The sequence below is a fragment of the Caretta caretta genome, chromosome 3, assembly GCF_965140235.1.
Source record: "Caretta caretta isolate rCarCar2 chromosome 3, rCarCar1.hap1, whole genome shotgun sequence".
In the NCBI taxonomy this organism is placed as follows: Eukaryota; Metazoa; Chordata; order Testudines; family Cheloniidae; genus Caretta; species Caretta caretta.
The window spans coordinates 22,902,803-22,918,901 of record NC_134208.1 but is presented as its reverse complement, the minus strand read 5'-3'; the positions used below and the strand labels follow the sequence as shown (position 1 = coordinate 22,918,901).

The window sequence follows — 16,099 nt, the reverse complement described above, 5'->3', positions numbered from 1 at the left end:
GGTGTCACATACTGTGCAAACAAACAGCTCTGGGAGGCATTCTGCCTCACTGACACAGAATGCCCTCTACAGGTTAATCATGTATTGTGTAAAATGTTATTTTCTTTATCAGCTTTAAATTTGTTCCCCTTCAGTTTTATTGGATGTCTCCTTGTTCTTCTAGTATGAGAAAAGCTAATGGAAGCTTCCCACTGACATACCTTATACTATTTGTTATTTTAGATACCTCTTTCATGTCCCTTTTTATCTAAGCTTGAAGTCCCAGTCTATATATAGAAGACTTCCATGCCTCCACTCATGAGAGGCTCATGCCTCACATGAGAGGAAAGTGATCAGGAACAGTTAGCATGGATTCACCAAGGGAAGGTCATGCCTGACACTTGTTGCCTTCTATGATGAGATTACTGGTTCTGTGGATGAAGGGAAAGCAGTGGATGTATTGTTTCTTGACTTTAGCAAAACTTTTGACACGGTCTCCCACAGTATTCTTGTCAGCAAGTTAAAGAAGTATGGGCTGGATGAATGCACTATAAGGTGGGTAGAAAGTTGGCTAGATTGTCGTGCTCAACAGGTAGTGATCAATGGCTCCATGTCTAGTTGGCAGCCGGTATCAAGTGGAGTGCCCCAGGGGTCGGTCCTGGGGCTGGTTTTGTTCAATATCTTCATAAATGTTCTGGAGGATGGTGTGGATTGCACTCTCAGCAAATTTGCGGAGGATACTAAACTAGGAGGAGTGGTAGATACGCTGGAGGGCAGGGATAGGATACAGAGGGACCTAGACATATTGGAGGATTGGGCCAAAAGAAATCTGATGAGGTTCAATAAGGATAAGTGCAGGGTCCTGCACTTAGGACGGAAGAACCCAATGCACCGCTACAGACTAGGGACCGAATGGCTAGGCAGCGTTCTGCGGAAAAGGACCTAGGGGTGACAGTGGACGAGAAGCTGGATATGAGTCAGCAGTGTGCCCTTGTTGCCAAGAAGACCAATGGCATTTTGGGATGTATAAGTAGGGGCATAGCGAGCAGATCGAGGGACGTGATCGTTCCCCTCTATTCGACATTGGTGAGGCCTCATCTGGAGTACTGTGTCCAGTTTTGGACACCACACTACGAGAAGGATGTGGATAAATTGGAGAGAGTCCAGCGAAGGGCAACAAAAATTATTAGGGGTCTGGAACACATGACTTATGAGGAGAGGCTGAGGGAACTGGGATTGTTTAGTCTGCAGAAGAGAAGAATGAGGGGGGATTTGATAGCTGCTTTCAACTACCTGAGAGGTGGTTCCAGAGAGGATGGTTCTAGACTATACTCAGTGGTAGAAGAGGAGTAATGGTCTCAAGTTGCAGTGGGGCAGGTTTAGGTTGGATATTAGGAAAAACTTTTTCACTAGGAGGGTGGTGAAACACTGGAATGCGTTACCTAGGGAGGTGGTAGAATCTCCTTCCTTAGAAGTTTTTAAGGTCAGGCTTGACAAAGCCCTGGCTGGGATGATTTAGTTGGGGATTGGTCCTGCTTTGAGCAGGGGGTTGGACTAGATGACCTCCTGATGTCCCTTCCAACCCTGATATTCTATGATTCTATGGTTCATTTGTCCTCCATCTCTGAACCCCTATTTCAGCTACATCTTCTTGAGATGGGATGACCAGACCTAAACAGTATTCCAGCTCAGGGTGTGCCCCTGGTTTATAATATTTTCAATATTATTTTCTACCTCATTCCTTTAAATTCTAAAAATTTGTTAGTCCAAAACAAAAGCAAACAATAACCCTTAAGCAGAAGTTTTCATTGAGCTGTCCAAATGTCATCCATGGTGTGCTCCCATGTGATTACTGCTAATTTAAAAACCCAGCAACATGTATGTGTAATTCAAAGAATGTAGGATTTAACTAACTAACAGCAACTAGTTAACTGGTGTGAAAGTAGAATGAATTATATTTAAATTATAATTCGTTAAAGAAATGCTGCTTGAAGGGTTTGTTGAAATATAGTTGTCAGGAAGAGAAACATTAACGAAGTGTGAGACAATGGGTCCTCAAACTAATTAACTTCGAGCTCCTACTGAGCTAGGAGATTGGCAAACGTTCGTATGCAAATAAGATAAGATATGTATGTATATTTGTCAGTTTCTCTTCCTTTTGTCTCTTATGTTAAATTGGCTTTGGCTTATCTGTATAAATAAGTTAGCTTGAGCTTTTGCAGGGGGCTTACATATCTGGGTGCATTGGCAAAGCGCTTTGCTAATAAACAGAGTGGTCGGACAAATTCTGTGAGCCTTGAATCTGACTTTGATACTGGCTAACTAAGTTTAAACTGTTCTTTATATTTTGGAATCTTAACTAAAACATCTACAGACTAACATTCAAAAGTCTATGAAGATTTAAATTGGGTACGGATTACTATATAGATCAATTAGAGAAAAGTGGAAGTAACACTGTTTGGAATGTGTTAACATAAATAATAAAGGTTTCAGAGTAACAGCCGTGTTAGTCTGTCTATGCAAAAAGAAAAGGAGTACTTGTGGCACCTTAGAGACTAACCAATTTATTTGAGCATGAGCTTTTGTGAGCTACAGCTCACTTCATCGGATGCAGTTTCCGGTACGTAGCTCACGAAAGCTCATGCTCAAATAAATTGGTTAGTCTCTAAGGTACCACAAGTACTCCTTTTCTTTTTGCATAAATAATAAAGGGATTTGTAATCTACCAGTACAGCAGTTTTCTCTATCTAACCTTGTTCTCTTTTTCAGAACTTGAAAAAGCCCTCACTGCTTAAACATTCCCATTTTTTTTAGTGCAAGCATTTATTTTATCTATATTTTCTTTAGTTGTTGCTGGGGTTACTGCATGCAATTACCTTCTGTCCATATCCAAATACATTCTTTCAGCTTCTTCAAACCGGCTAAAGTAAGCTGCCACTTCAGCTTGCTTCATTGATTCGCTCTGCAGATTGCCTAGGCACTTCACAAATTTAATGCCTTGATAGTCTTTGCAGCGCACAAATGCTTGTTCAGCAGTTTGTAGGTCTAGCTTCTGAAGAGCGGCTTCGGCCAGGAGACGCCTATATGATAAGCACAGATAGAGTCACAGAGTTTAAGGAAGGAAGGGACCACCAGATTGAATCTGACGGCCTGTATATCACATGCCACCAGCACCACCCAGCACCTGCACATGAAATCCAACAACCAAAATGAGTTCAAAGCATACAACCCACAGGAGACTAGACTTATGTGTCACAGGCAAAGAATAGGAGTTATAGCTAGAAAAGCAGCCGTAGTAGGAAGTCATATAAGGAATCATTTACTTAGTCAAGTTAAAAAAAAGACACCTAAATTAGGGCTAATTCAGCACCCACTTCTAGAACCACTAATCTCAATATGGGTGTATGCCACCTGCATTTAGGATGGAAGAATCCCATGCACTGCGACAGCCTTGGGGGCTGACTGGCTAAGTGACAGTTCTGCAGAAAAGGACCTGAGGATTACGGTGGACAAGAAGAGGGATATGAATCAACAGTGTGCCCTTGTTGCCAAGAAGGCCAATGGCATATTGGGCTGTATTACTAGGAGGATTGCCAGCAGATTGAGGGAAGTGATTATTCCCCTCTATTCGGCACTGGTGAGGCCACATCTGGAGTACTGCATCCAGTTTTGGGCCCCCCGCTACAGAAAGGATGTGGCCTATGTGAAATGCACTGATGGTCTTTGTTCAGATTCATGTTGACATCTCTCCCACACACAAACCACAGCTGACAGCCTTGATGGCAGTCTCAGCCAGGGGTAACGGAAGCTCCCTTAAGTGTGGGTGGGCCACCAGTGCCTGAACCCTGGCCCTGCCCCATGCACCATCCCTTCCCCCTGAAATCCTACACTCATACCACCTCTTCCCCCTGAGGCCCTCACCCTTCCGCCGCCTCTTCCCCATAAGACCCTGCCCCCTGCTCACTCCGCTCTGCCTTCTCCCCACATCGTTTGCCCTTACAGCCGGAAAAAGTGATGGGGCTATGGCTCCTGGCCGCGCCTGTTCCGGTGCCTGGTCTCATCTTGTAGGCCCAGAAGTAAATGCACCATGGAGAGTAAATTATCCCTCTCCATCCTTATGGGTAGTAGCTGCAGGTTAGCACTAAGGTACAGTGACAGGGCAGTGTGGGGATGCTGTCACTGCCACTGCCCATGCTGTTCTGTTCTGAAGATAAAGAAAGGATTTCTACCTCCTTGTCAATCTGGTATTTGAATGAGCTCTAAAATGTACTACAAAAACAAAACTAAGTAGGTCTGGCTTAGACCCTCAACATATTGAATGACTCAGTACAACTAGAGCACTAACGGCATAGTGCTCCAAGATTACTTGGCAAAAACAGGACTACTACTGTTCCTGTCACTGGACACCCATAACAGATGCATCAAGCATGATCAACATGAGGGGTTCTCAACCTTTTTCTTTCTGAGCCCTCCCCCCCCCCCCCCCCGCAAACGTGCTATAAAAACTCCATGGCTCACTTGTGCCACAACAACTGTTTTCCTTCATATAAAAACCAGGACCAGCGTTAGGAGAAAGCAGGGCAAGTGACTGGGGCCCCAAGCCACAAGGGGCCCTTTGAAGCTAACATGCTCAGGCTTCAGCCCCAGGTAGTGGGGCTTGGGGCCCCAGGCTTCAGTCCCATGCAATGGGGCTTTGACTTTCTGCTTTGTGCCGCATAAAGTCTAATGCCAGCCCTGCTTGGCGGAGCCCCAGGGGCCCCAGAGCCCTGGTTGAGAACCAGTGGTCTACATCAACCCAATATTTGCTGCATCAAATTAAGAAGGATAGCATCAAATTCAATTCTTGTGCTAGTCCCCAGATCTTGGGACAACCAACACAGAAGGGTTATCTGGCAAGTGAAGTGGATCTGCTACACACTCATCTCATTTCTCAAGTTGCAGCAATAAGTGCATTATCCTACCTTTATCTATAATGTATTTGCTCTATATCCAGTATTTCTATTTTCAAATTGTCAATCTGTTCTATATAAACTTGTATCCAGATCCTGCATTTATTTGCATATTCAAAATTCCCATTGAAGTCAATGGCAGTTTTTGCCCCAGTAAGATCAGGAGGATTTGCTCATTCTTTATGAGCCTACTATATGAAACTTACTGGGGCATGGAGAGTTATAAAATAATTGGTCCCTTTTCTACTGAAATAAATACTGGGTACTAGCCAAAAATAGCTTAGCTACTTCAGTAAGATAAAAATTTAGCAAAAATTTGGATAATTGTATTTAAGTTTTGGGTATCAATCCTATTTATGAATATACAGACTTTGAAAAAAAACACGCACACACATAAGCCCACGGTAAAGAGTGTTTCGTAAAACTTCATCTTTTACAGCAAGTCTGCTTCAGCCAGTAGTTTAATGGACCCAAATTCTACTTTGAACTGTTAGAAGTAGCAGAGAATGATCAAATTTACTTTGGGCTAGCTAGGTCTGCTATGCAGACACAAATCATTTTAATAGTTTCAAAACAAAACCATAAATAACTCAGGAAATAGATAAATGTAGTAAATCTCTGGATCCTTAAAATGGGCTGGCATAATTCCATAGTATCTTATTAAGGAAATTCTAGTCTTAGCTACTGACATTTCATTTTTCCTTTAAATTGTTTACTATGGCAATTACACATTCAACCTCTGAGACATGGGCTTTCACAGGTTTCTTTCTTTGTTCACTATTATTGCTTTTATACAGCATACTGCGTAGGATTTTGAAATTCAGTTTTAACCTTTGGGTCTGTGTTTAATTATAGTGTATAGAAATCTCCTTTCCATCCTTTCCTCACACCATACACTGTGCAAAATCCTGTTCCATGTCAGAGTCATCTCAAAACTTAACCCCGCTACCCTGCTTTCTCTTCTTGCCTCCTTCCAGGCTATTCAAAATCCACACAAGGCCCTTGTCTTCTCATTTGTTTCCCAAAGTGCTATGTACGCTTACAGTACTTGATAAAAATGCAATGTTGTTTAAAAACAACTTTAAATATTCAGACCTGTCATAAGGTTTGATTTCCATTGTTCCTACTAGCTATTTTATTTATATTACATTGTAAGCTCCTTGAGGCAATGACTGTGTCTTTATATATGTTTATACAGCACTGAGCACAAAGGGTGTTCTAGTCACTAATGCAATAAAAATATTAGTATAACGTTGCTCTTTTTATCTATGTCTTTATAGTTATTCATTTTATAGATTAAATGGTCACTGCTTGGTTAGGAGACTTCAAAGGAACTCTGAGATGCTGCACAGGAAGTGGTGGTAATTCAGCAGATGGCATTCCTTTTCTACACAGAACTGAAAAAATGCCTCAAATCCGGTCTACACTACAGACCTATATTGGTATAACTACATTGCTCAGGGGTGTGAAAAATCCAACCCCCTGAGTGATGTAGTTAACCGACCTAACCCCTCGTGTAGACAGCACGATGCCTGCGGGAAAGCTTCACCTGCCAACCCAGCTACTGCCTCTGGGGGAAGTGGATTAACTATGCCAATGGGAGAGCTCTCTCACATTGGCTTAGAGCGTCTTCATTAAAGTGCTGCAGCTGTGCTGATGCAGTGTTTTAAGTGTAGATTTGCCCCGAGTGTGACATTATAGGACACCTTGCTGTAGGCAGAACAGTCTTTCAAATGAGAATGTAAAGAGGAGGTTCTGATCATGTTAAATCAACAAACAGCCTCTTGTTGTGGATTGGGCAAAATGTCATTGAAGCTAGTGAGCGTAACCACCACCTTAATTTGAGATAGCTGTAAGAAATAGTTAAAACTCGTTCATAGCAGCAGCACCTAAAACAAAGGCATACCTGAGGCTTTGTCTACGTTAATTAGCACTTTTGTCAGCAAAACTTTTGTCCGTGTGAAAAAACACCCCTCTGACTGACATAAGTTTCACTGACAAAAGTGCCAGTGTGGACAGTGCTATGCCGGCGGGAGAGCATCTCCCCCCAACACTGTCAATCAGTCAGAAGAGACAAGACTAGTTTAGCCTCTACCTGTAAGTTTGTCTTCTTATAAGAGGGAATCCATCAGTCCAGAAACTATTGTAAAGCTGCACCAAATGAAAGTTAAGACACTCCCTTTTCCCTTTATGCCAAGAATGAATCTTGGCGGGAAAGCAAGCAATAAGTGAGCAGCTAAAGTACATTCCCAAAAAGGAGGTACTTTAGAAAGTTTTGTACTCTGCAGGATTGCAAACAAACAAACAAAAAAATACAGGGTCTCTGGATATCACCTGTATGCTCAACCTGGGGGGGGGGGGGGGGGGCGGGAATGAAGCAGCGGGTGTGTACAGAGAGGACGCAAACAAGCCTCTTGCCTGACTGGGTCTGATTGTGCTTCAAAGCTATCAAAAGAAGAGAAATCCCATTGTTTGGAATGGCAAGATAGTATGTATAAAACAGTGGTCCCCAAACTGTGGGACGTGCCCCCCTAAAGGGGTGTGGAGGAACTTTGGGGAATGTGGGGAGGCCCAGGCCAGCTCTCCCCTCATGGGGGCTGGGGGGTGCAGAAAGGGAGCGCCACCCAGCCCTTCTCTGCCCCCAGCTCTGCTCCTGGCCCCAGCCCTGACCACAGCCCCACTCCCAGTCCCAGCTGCAGCTCTGGCCCCAGCCCCAACCGTGGCCCCACTCCCAGCACTTAGCTCTGACTGCAGCCCCCAGCTCCTGGCCCCCATCGCGGCCACGCTCCCGGCCCTGGCTTCTAACTGCAACCCTGGCCTCGGCTCCCCACTGCGTCTCTGGCCCCAGCCCTGGCTCCCAGTTGTGGCTCTGGCCCCAGCTGCCGATCACAGCTCTGGCCCCGCTCCCGGCCCCAGCTCCTGGGGGTAGTGAACCAGATAAGGGGGGAAGGGGTACAAATGAAAAAGTTTAGGGACCACTGGGTATAGATCTGCTAGGATGCTTGTCCACCTACCCACTCTCTGCTCTTATGACCTGTGACATAGAAACATGCAGGCCTGTTACCTGTGTGTATTTTGATGGCAGATGGACTGGCAAGACCGTAAGCTTTTCAAACCATTTTGTTTATTCTGGAGTGTGCTAATGCGACTAAAACAGTAGGTAGCTGGAGCAGTTCTCTAATCTCTATCATGATATTGTTTCACAGCAAGTGCTGTGTAAGCAACTTGACCGGCAATCTCCCTGTCAAAGGCCAGTTCTGCACTACAAACTTTGGTTGATGCAAGTTATGCTGGCACAAAGCCACTCCAGTTCGTATATCATTCGTGCGCACGCATATTTGGTTCCTTGTGTCAGCACTGAACATACCCACCAGTAGTGCTTGTGTTGATGCACAGTGCAGTGCACCATGGGTAGGTATTCCAGTGTGCAACTCACCATCATCCGGTGCACTGGCTTTTGGGAAAATTTGGCAATACATGGCAGGACAGAAAAGTCATGCTGGGGCGACTAGGAGCAAAGGGTAACATTCCCACCATGCAACTTTCTCCATCCCATAATGCCATCTATATCCATACCCATAATTTTCATGCTTTTAAAAAAAAAAGCCACAAAACTGCACAGCACTTCTCACTGTCTGCCATCTCTGACAGAAGCATGGAGCTCACACAGTCTACCCTATAGTTGTTGCAAACACAAGATGCATGATCCTCCAAATTTTGGAGCGCCACAAGAAGAACCACAGCATCAGGGAACATGACGATTTTGTGGATGACAAACTGCTGTGGGACATGGCAAAAACCAGTTCAAAGTTGTTGGTGACATTCATGGAGCAGCTGCACATGGTGGAGTGCTGCTTCTGGGACTGAGAAACAACTACTGACTGGTGGAATTGCACTGCAATGCAGATTTGGGATGTTGAGCAGTGGCTGCAGATCTTTTGGATATGAAAGGCCATATTCATGGATCTGTGTGCTGAGCTCGCCCCAGCCCTCCAATACAGAAACAACTGAATGAGCTGCACTGACAGTTGAGAAGCGAGTGGTGATTGCACTATCGAAGCCTGAAACGTCAAATTGCTACTGGCCAATGGGAAATCATTTTGGAGTTGGAAAATACACTGGAGGGGCCTTTGTCATGCAAGTGTGCAGGGTCGTTAATCGTCTTCTACTATTATGGACTGTGACTCTCGGTAATGTGTAGGACATAGTGGATGGATTTTCAGCAATAGAGTTTCCAAACTGTGGTAGGGTGATAGACAGCATGCATATCCCTATTTTGGCACCAGTCCGCTCTGCCACGGAATACAGCAACAGAAAGGGCTACTTTTTTATGGTTATGCAAGCACTGGTGGATCCCTGGGACACTTTATTGATACCAGTACGGGCTGGTCACGGAAGGTGCACGACATTCGTATCTTTAAGAATACAGGACTGTTCAGGCTGCAAGAAGGGGCATTCTCTCCCAACTGGTGGTACCATTGGTGATGTTGAAATGCCAATAGTGATCCTGGGGGATCCAGCCTACCCCTTGCTCCCCTGGCTCATGAAGCTCTACACCACCCACTTTGACACCACCAAAGAAAGATTCAACTACCAGCTCAGCAGGTGCAGAACAACAGTTCAGTGTGCTTTTGGTAGATTGAAAGGGAACTGGCATTGTTTACTCACAAGATTGGATCTCTGTGAGAAAAATATCCCAGTGGTTATAGCTGTCTGTAGTGTCCTGCATAATATCCATGAGGCAAATGTGGAAAAGTTGCCACAGGGGTGGAGAGCGCAGGTGGAGCAGCTGTCTGCCAAGTTTGATCAAACAGACACAAGGGCTATTAGATGAGCTTAATATGGAGCTATGTGGCTAAGGGAGGCCCACGATGTGTTTTTACAGTAAACTAGGAGACTTGATTAAGAAGGAAAAGCAGATGAAAAGACAGGTTTGTAATCAATGGAAGCAGAAGAAGAAAGGATTTTGAAAAGGGATTTTACCAAAGTCTTGGATGTGGATTATCTTCTATGAATTGGGAAGACTCTTCAATCCCGACCTCCTCAATCAATGCTCGACTGTCTCGTAGTGATCGGATCTCAAAGTTAATTATATATTCTTTGTTAGGATGTTCAGGATTCTAAAAGAATGAAGTAAAAGACCAAATTTTAATCAATGCCATTACCACCCCTTAGAAACTGCTATTGTGCAAATCATGTTACATAGACACTAAGTTTTCATAAAACAGAAATTAAATTACACTTACTTTCAATATTTCATCCAAAAGAACAGATTTAATTTCTAAATCTTCAAAGTTGCAAATATATCCAGAAGTCTGAATGGGTTCCTTAAAATAAATATGGTTAAAAGATAATGAACAACTTTACATAAATCTGATAAAAGTTTCACATTTGTTTGCAGTGCTGTTGTAGCTGCATTGGTCCAAGGATATTAGAGAGACAAAGTGAGTGAGATAATATCTTTTACAGGACCAACTTCTGTTTGTGAAAGAGACAAGCTTTCCAACTTCTGCAGAGCTCTTTTTCAGGTCTGGGAATGATACTCAGGCTATGTCTACTCTAGTATTACAGCAGAACAGCTGCAGCACTGCAGTTGTTCTGCTGTAGCACTTCAGTGTAGACTCTTATTACAGCAACAAAACGTGTTCTTCCAACACTGTATTAAATCCACCTCCCTGAGAGGCAGTAACTAGGTTGATGGAAGAATTCCTCCATTGACCTAGTGCTGTCTACACTGTGACTTAGGTTGGCTTAACTACGTTTCTCAGGGGTACGGATGTTTTGCGTCTGTCAGCGACATAGTGTAGACCCACCCTAAGAGTCACAGCTAAATACAAGGTGGAACCAATTGTTTAGCATAACAAGTTAACATGTTGTAAGGTACTGCTCCAGGTGAAGTTAGCAGTTAACGCCTCTACAGTCATAGGACAAGAAGGGTTAGTGGCCAAAAATCCAGTGTCTTTATTGAGTCCCTGATTTTTTGTGTCTAAGGGCTGATCTACACAGAAAACTTACAACGGCAGAGCTTCATCTCTCAGGAGTGTGAAAAATCCACACCTCTAAGAGACGTAGCTATGCTGACGTAACCCCCTGGTGTGGACAGTGCTAGGTCAACAGAAGAATCCTCTCTCGGGGAGGTGGAGTTACTACAGTGACGTAAGAACCCTTTCTGTCGCTGTAGTGTCTACACTAGAAATGCTAAAGCAGCACAGCTGTAGCGCTCAAGCTGTTCTGCTATAGCATTTCTAGCGTAAAACATAGCCTAACAAGGTTTCCTTTGAGGATAAGGACTGAGACGTGGGCGAACACTTTTCAGAAAATCATCACTTCATAACTGACCTCTCAGTCCTCACCCTTAAAGGAAACCTACACAACACCTTCAAAAGATGAGCCTGGCAGCTTAAATTCATAACTTAGCTACACACTAGAAATCATGGACTTGGTAAAGACACTGGATGAATGGCTCTTTACAACATTCTATAACCCATCAACCCTCCTTTGTCCTAGTGACACTCTGAGTATCTTGCCAGACCCGAAGAAGAGCTCTGTGTAAGCTCAAAAGCTTGTCTCTTTCACCAATTGAAGTTGGTCCAATAAAAGATATTACCTCATCCACATTGGCTCTCTCATAGTTTAATATATGTAAACAGACTTCCTTCTTCCCCAAATTAAATTTTAATGACATTTCTTATGAGAAACAGATGCACAATAGAATAACCAGTCTTTCATATAGATGTACAGCAATGGTCACCAACCGGTCGATTGTAATCTCCGGTGGCGCAGCGGGGCTGCTGCTAAGTCAGGCTCCCTGCCTGCCCCAGCCCTACACCGCTCCTGGAAGTGGCCAGCACATCCCCGTATCCCCAGGGGAGAGCGGGTAGGCAGGGGTCTCCGTGCGCTGCTCCTGTCTGCAAGCACTGCCCACGCAGCTCCCATTGGCTGGGAATGGGAGCTGCGGGGGCAGTGCCTGAAGAGAGGGGCAGCACGCAGACTCGGACTCACATGCTTCCCCGCCTCCCTCAGGGGCTGCAGGGGTGTGTTGGCCCCTTCCGGGAGCAGCGTGGGGCCCGGGCAAGCAGGGAGCCTGACTTAGTCTTGCTGCACTGCCGAGGTAAGTGCTGCCTGGCGGGAGACCGCACCCCAACCCCTAGCCCTGAACTGCCTCCCAAATCCAGCATCCCAAATCCCCTCCTGCACCCCAAGTCCCTGCCCCAACCCTAAGCTCCCTCCCAGAGACAGCACCCCATACCCCCTCCTGCACCCCATACCTCCTCCTTCACCCCAAACCCTTGGCCCATCCTGACCCCCTCCCAGAGCCGGCACCACGAACCGCCTCCTGCACCCCAAACCCCCTCCTGCCCCCACCTTGACCCCCCTCCCAGAGCCAGCACCCCATACCCCCTCCTGCACCCCAACACTCTGCCCCAGCCTAGAGCCCCCTCCTGAACCCAAACTCCCTCCCAGAGCTTGCACCCCTCACCGCCTCCTGTACCCCAACCACCTACCCCAGGCTCAGCCTGAGCCCGCCCCCAAACTGCGAACCCCTTGGCGCCAGCCGAGAGCCCGCACCCCCCCCCCCCCCAAACCCCTGCCCAGCCTGGTAAAAGTGAGTAAGGATGGGGGAGAGCGAGCAATGGAGAGAGGGGGGATGGAGTGAGCAGCGTGGGGCTTTGGGGAAGGGGTGGGGTTGCCCTTAAATTCAAAAAGTGATCTTGGGCATAAAGAGGTTGGAGACCACTGATGTACAGACAATTAAAATCTATATATTATTTAGGACAAACATGTTTTTCTATATCTAGATTTTAACAAAAAAAGTCAGATGTGGATTTAACTCTCCATGTTTTATCATTAATTTCTACTAAAATCCTAGCCATGATGATATCTAAAATAAATATCGATAAGCACTATTTTTTGTAATCTCATAAAAGCAGAATATAAGTAAAATCAGATGTTCCTTTTTATTTTTCTAATATATCTGGAGTTTGGTCATTTATTTTTTGTAAGCAGCACTTACACAATAGAGCTAGCTGGTTTTTGAGACTTCCAGATATAGGCCCTGAGATTCAGCAAGGTATTTAAATACCTGCTTAACTTTAAGTTTGTAAGAAGTCCTACTAGTCACAGAATTCCAAATGTACAATATGGAATACACTGTAAGTGACTCATTTTCTTATGCGGATTGTTTTACCTCAGGATCCAAGTTTCTGAAAACATACATTCTTGTTTTCTCCATCATAGCAAATAAATCTGGATTATCTTTGGCCCATTTCATATCCCAGACATCTTTGCGCTCCAACTTCAGCTGCTCGCCTACGACTTGCTGTCCTGTACTATCTGTTACCCGTGTATCCAAGTCAAAGAAAGTCAGAACTCCAGAAAGGTCTATGATAGCAAGACGACTAACAGAAAATGGTGGGGGGGAGGTGAAATGAAACAGCTGATTAGTACTATTCAAATCTGTAAATTTACAATAATTCTGCAACAGACAGACTAAACTAGATGCTGGAGGCCTGATTCTGCTCTCTCAGTAATTTTACACCAGTGTAATTCCACTGATTTCAATGCAGCTACACCTGATTTATACCAGTGTGAGAAAAGAGTAAGGCCACAGGGTGGAAAGAATGAAATAAAGACATACACAGTTCCAAATGGCAGACATTCATCTACACATCTAGGGCCTACTCCTGCAAGGCACCGAATGCATTCAAATCCCATTCAATGTGTATGGGGGCACTCAGTACTTTACAGGAGCTCAGCAAATTGTTAAATCTGACCCTACACAGTTGACTTCGTAATTGCCATACCAGTAAGATGCATCATGTATTACACCCAAAACCAAATGTCATACATCTTACAATAAACATTAACTAGCAAATATAATGAAATATTCCATTGCAGTAAAAAAGGTTCACACATCTCTGCATAACTGGAAATCATCAACATTTCTTAAAGTTTTTGACAAAAACTTTAAGAAATTATATTTTAACTGTATTTTAAACAATTGCAGAGATTAACTGGATTATCCTTCAAGATATTAGCTTGACAATCCTAAAGAATTTCCTGTATAAGAAAAAAGAGGAGGTCCCATGTGTGGTGAAGTTTCACACTAGAAGATTAAAACAACCAGTTTTGAAAAGCATAGCTTCCGACTATAACTTCTGCATCTTTAACATAAAAAGAGTAAAATGAGAAAATCACCACATATCATCTGTCAATCATGTGCTAATAATTCCTATTAATCGGAATGGGAAGTATGTATGTGTATCAGTGGGAGAGGAGAGCCAATCAGGATACAAGAACACCAATGTTAATGAACAATAACATTGTTAGTGAAATAAAAACATTTGGCACATAAATAGCACTTTTCATCCATGTATCTTCAAGTGCTTTACAAAGGGGAGTTAGAATTATTATTCCCATTTTGGAGATGGGGAGAAAGAAGTACAGAGAAATTAAGTAGTAGCACAAGGTCACATTGGAAGCCAATGAGAAGCAAGTAATAGAAGCCAGGTTTCAAATCCCAATCCAGTGTCCTACCCATTGGACTATACGGCCTCCTAGATTAAATAATATATTTTAAACCCATGAAATAAGTCCCAAATAAACCATTCCAATCAATTAGAATATTATTTTAAAATCAAGTGGCTATGTTAGAACCAGATCTATGACTTACCTGGAGTTGCAATTCAAAGACATTTGATAGGCCCGACAGTTCAGGACATACTTCTGAACTAATCCAACGTTAGGAAGACTGTATCTCTGAATGGTGCCAGATTCACGCCCCTAGAAAAAAGGAGATTTTGCATATTGAGGCAGCCTATATAATTTGCCTAATATTAAACTGTTTAACAAACATTGCCTAATATTAAACTATTTAACTTTCTTTATAAGCTGTCCTAAGACTAAGATTTGTTGGATGAAGAACAAACCAGAAGGAACACAGAGAGGGAACAGCAACACAACATTAAACAAAAAGACAGTTACCCTTTTTCATAACTGGTATTCTTTGAAATGCGTTGCTCAGGTCCATTCCATTCTAGGTGTGTGTGTTCGCCACATGCACCAGTGCCAGAAGTTTTCCCCTCAGTGGTATCTGTAGGGAACTGGCTCTGGCGCCCTCTAGAGTGGCGCACATATGCCACGGTATAAGGGGCACTGCCGGCTCCCCTCACCCTCAGTTCGTTCTTGCCGGGAATCTGACAGTGGGGAAGGAGGGCAGGTCATGGAATGGACATGAGCAACATATCTCGAAGAACACCAGTTACGGAAAAGGTAACTGTCTTTTCTTCTTCGAGTGCTTGCTCATGTCCATTCCATTCTAGGTGACTCCCAAGCAGTACCTCGAGAAGCAGGTAGTTCATGGACAGGTAGACTGTATCACAGCCCTGCCGAACCCAGCGTCATCTCTGGCCTGCTGGATGATGGCATAATGTGTGGTAAATGTGTACACTGAAGACCACATTGTAGCCCTGCAGATGTCCTGGAGAGAGACATGGGCTAGGAAGGCTGCCAAGGACGCTTGGGCTCTGGTTGAGAGGATTTTCACAATCGATGGCAGCTGGGCCTGAGTCAGCTCATAGTAGGTACAGATGCAAGAGGTAATCCAGTCTGAGATCCTCTGAGAGCACACAGGAAGGCCTTTCATTCTTTCTGCTGTTGATATAAAAAGCTGAGTCGATCTGCCGAACGGTTTGGTGTGCTCCAGATAGAAAGCCAGCGCATATCAAATATCCAACACGTGTAGCTGCCTCTCCTCGCTAGAGAAGTGTGGCTTGGGATAGAACACTGGGAGGAAAATGTCCTGGTTGACATGGAAGAAGGACACCACCTGGGGCAGAAAGGCCGGATGGGACAACATTGGTACCTTGTTTTTGTAAAGGACAATATATGGTGGCTCCGACGTGAAGGCCCTCAGTTTGGAGACTCTCCTCGCTGAGGTAATGGCCACCAGAAAAGCCACCTTCCACGAGAGATGAGAAAGGAAGCAGAAGGCCAAATGCTCAAAGGGAGGGCCAGTGAGCCTCGAGAGGACCAGGCTGAGATCCCATTGAGGAATTGGGTCTCTGATTGGTGGGACGAGCCTTTCCAGGTCCTTCAGAAACCTGATCGTCATGTCATGTGAAAACATCGACCGACCTTGAACACGCCGATATGGCCTACAAGTGGACCTT

General features: G+C 44.4%; 1 protein-coding gene across 4 annotated transcripts in view; it reads right to left on the bottom strand.

Moving 5' to 3' along the window:
* Positions 1-16,099, bottom strand: part of WDR35 (WD repeat domain 35) — an 82,650-nt gene that overhangs the window by 9,046 nt on the left and 57,505 nt on the right. For all 4 annotated transcript variants that reach the window (XM_048845589.2, XM_048845586.2, XM_048845588.2 and 1 more), the window contains 5 exons: positions 14,602-14,711; positions 13,117-13,327; positions 10,175-10,255; positions 9,912-10,048; positions 2,856-3,059 (listed from right to left, as the gene is read on the bottom strand). In XM_048845589.2, the coding sequence (XP_048701546.1) occupies positions 2,856-3,059; positions 9,912-10,048; positions 10,175-10,255; positions 13,117-13,327; positions 14,602-14,711 (743 nt within the window). The remainder of the gene's footprint in view (positions 1-2,855; positions 3,060-9,911; positions 10,049-10,174; positions 10,256-13,116; positions 13,328-14,601; positions 14,712-16,099) is intronic.